Here is a 1,698-nt window from a genome sequence, read left to right as displayed (position 1 = left end):
TGCTGCCTGACCCGCTGAGTTACTCCAGCACTTTGTGCCAGTCTTTGATTTATTGCGTTTAGTGGGCGTGTGTGAATGGCCCCGGGCTGATTTGGGACTTAAAAGGTAACATTGTGGTGTGTTTCTTATTAATTGCGTTAAACTTGACGCCTCTGGGAGGTTTTCAAACCAGCAAGGCGCTGACAGATAGTAAAATTGCTTCTCTTACACTCTATCCTGTTGAACTAGTCCTCTGCACTGCGTAAGTGGTGGAGGTGGGGTGTAAACGATGTTTAGATATCTCAACTGTGGGTTAATTTGACCTCAGAGTCACCCGAAGGGAATATTACAATTGGTCATATTTAAATACGTTCTCCGCCACTGAGGGAGCAGGGGGGAGGAGAGGAGAGGAGAGGAGAGGAGAGACGGCGCCGGCTGGGGTCGGGTCGGGTCGGGACGGGAGATCTCAGATCAGCGCTGGGTTGTGCGGGAATTGGGAAGGGAGAGTCGTTGCTCTGGATTCTTGCCCCTCGAGCCAAAACACCATGGATAAGTTTCACGATAAGGGGACCTACGACCCGGAAGGCATGGGCGACGCGTCGAGCGTTCGGGACGAGTCGCTTTTGGCGAAGGTTGTGGACAAGGAGACCATGGAGAAAGTTGACCCAACGCAGAAGCCACCGTACTCGTACGTGGCTCTCATCGCCATGGCTATCAAGGAGAGCCAAGAGAAGAGGCTGACTCTGAATGGCATCTACCAGTACATCGTGGCCAAGTTCCCTTACTATGAAAGAAACAAGAAAGGCTGGCAAAATAGCATCAGGCACAACCTTAGTCTAAACGAGTGCTTTGTAAAAGTTCCCAGAGAGGGTGGAGGAGAGAGGAAGGGGAACTACTGGACTTTGGATCCAGCTTTCGAAGATATGTTTGACAAGGGGAACTACCGGAGGAGAAGGCGGGTTAAGCGGCCGTATAGACCATCCTCGTCTCCCTTTCTGCCCGGAAAGCACTGCGTGAATTACTCGGACCCGTTTTATTACCAGAGTCCAAAATACCTACAGTCTCCCTTCGGGGCAGGTTCCTGGCCGATGGGACAAGGCGGGTCAAACGCATCCGTAAGCTATCGGCAGCCCTGCCAGGCGGCAAACGGCAACATCAGCCCGAATGGACTCGCCTCGTCCTACAGTGCTTATCCCCGCATGCAAAGCTTGCCTTTAGTGCCGGCTCCCACTACCACCTACAACGGCATGAACCAGCAGATGAGCCCAGGACCTCACCCAGCGAGTGGCGGTTATCAGCTATCATGCGCCCGGCAAACCGAGATGCCCGTTATGCACTGTTCCTATTGGGAATATGGACCAATGGCTAGCAGAATGGATATATAACCTTCCAAGGCAGTAAAAGTACTGGCGGTGGTAAGACATTTTCCTTGAAAGTGCCAAAAACAAAACTTGAATTATTTTCCTGGTTTTCAAGCGTTGTTGCAAATGTTGGGGGGGAATGTTCTCAACGGACCCAACATCCCAACGTAGACAAGAATTTAAGCCAAGGCCGACACTGAGCCTGAGTTGTTAAAGATTTTGGGACCAAATGGAAGTCGAAATCGGGTGTCGGACAAAAGGAAGACTATTATTAAAACTATGTTCTTTGAAATTGTTACAGGGTTTATTTGTCGTGGCAGTGCTTAAAATGGTTGGTGTTTAAATGTTCTTTAATTTG

At 50.1% G+C, this 1,698-nt stretch overlaps 1 protein-coding gene across 1 annotated transcript; it reads left to right on the top strand.

Moving 5' to 3' along the window:
• The first annotated feature begins 524 nt into the window (after positions 1 to 524).
• foxl2l (forkhead box L2-like) lies at positions 525 to 1,364 on the top strand. The gene has a single exon (XM_078424986.1). It carries the CDS (start codon positions 525 to 527, stop codon positions 1,362 to 1,364), a length of 840 nt encoding a protein of 279 aa, XP_078281112.1.
• Positions 1,365 to 1,698: the final 334 nt, after the last annotated feature.

Source organism: Rhinoraja longicauda, chromosome 30 (assembly GCF_053455715.1).
Source record: "Rhinoraja longicauda isolate Sanriku21f chromosome 30, sRhiLon1.1, whole genome shotgun sequence".
Taxonomy (NCBI): domain Eukaryota; kingdom Metazoa; phylum Chordata; class Chondrichthyes; order Rajiformes; family Arhynchobatidae; genus Rhinoraja; species Rhinoraja longicauda.
Note: the sequence above shows the minus strand (reverse complement) of the source record. Positions and strands in the feature narration are given on the sequence as shown.

What these genes read in the sequence shown, in the direction of transcription:
- foxl2l (XM_078424986.1), top strand. Translation starts at nt 525, where the DNA reads ATGGATAAGTTTCACGATAAGGGGACCTACGACCCGGAAGGCATGGGC.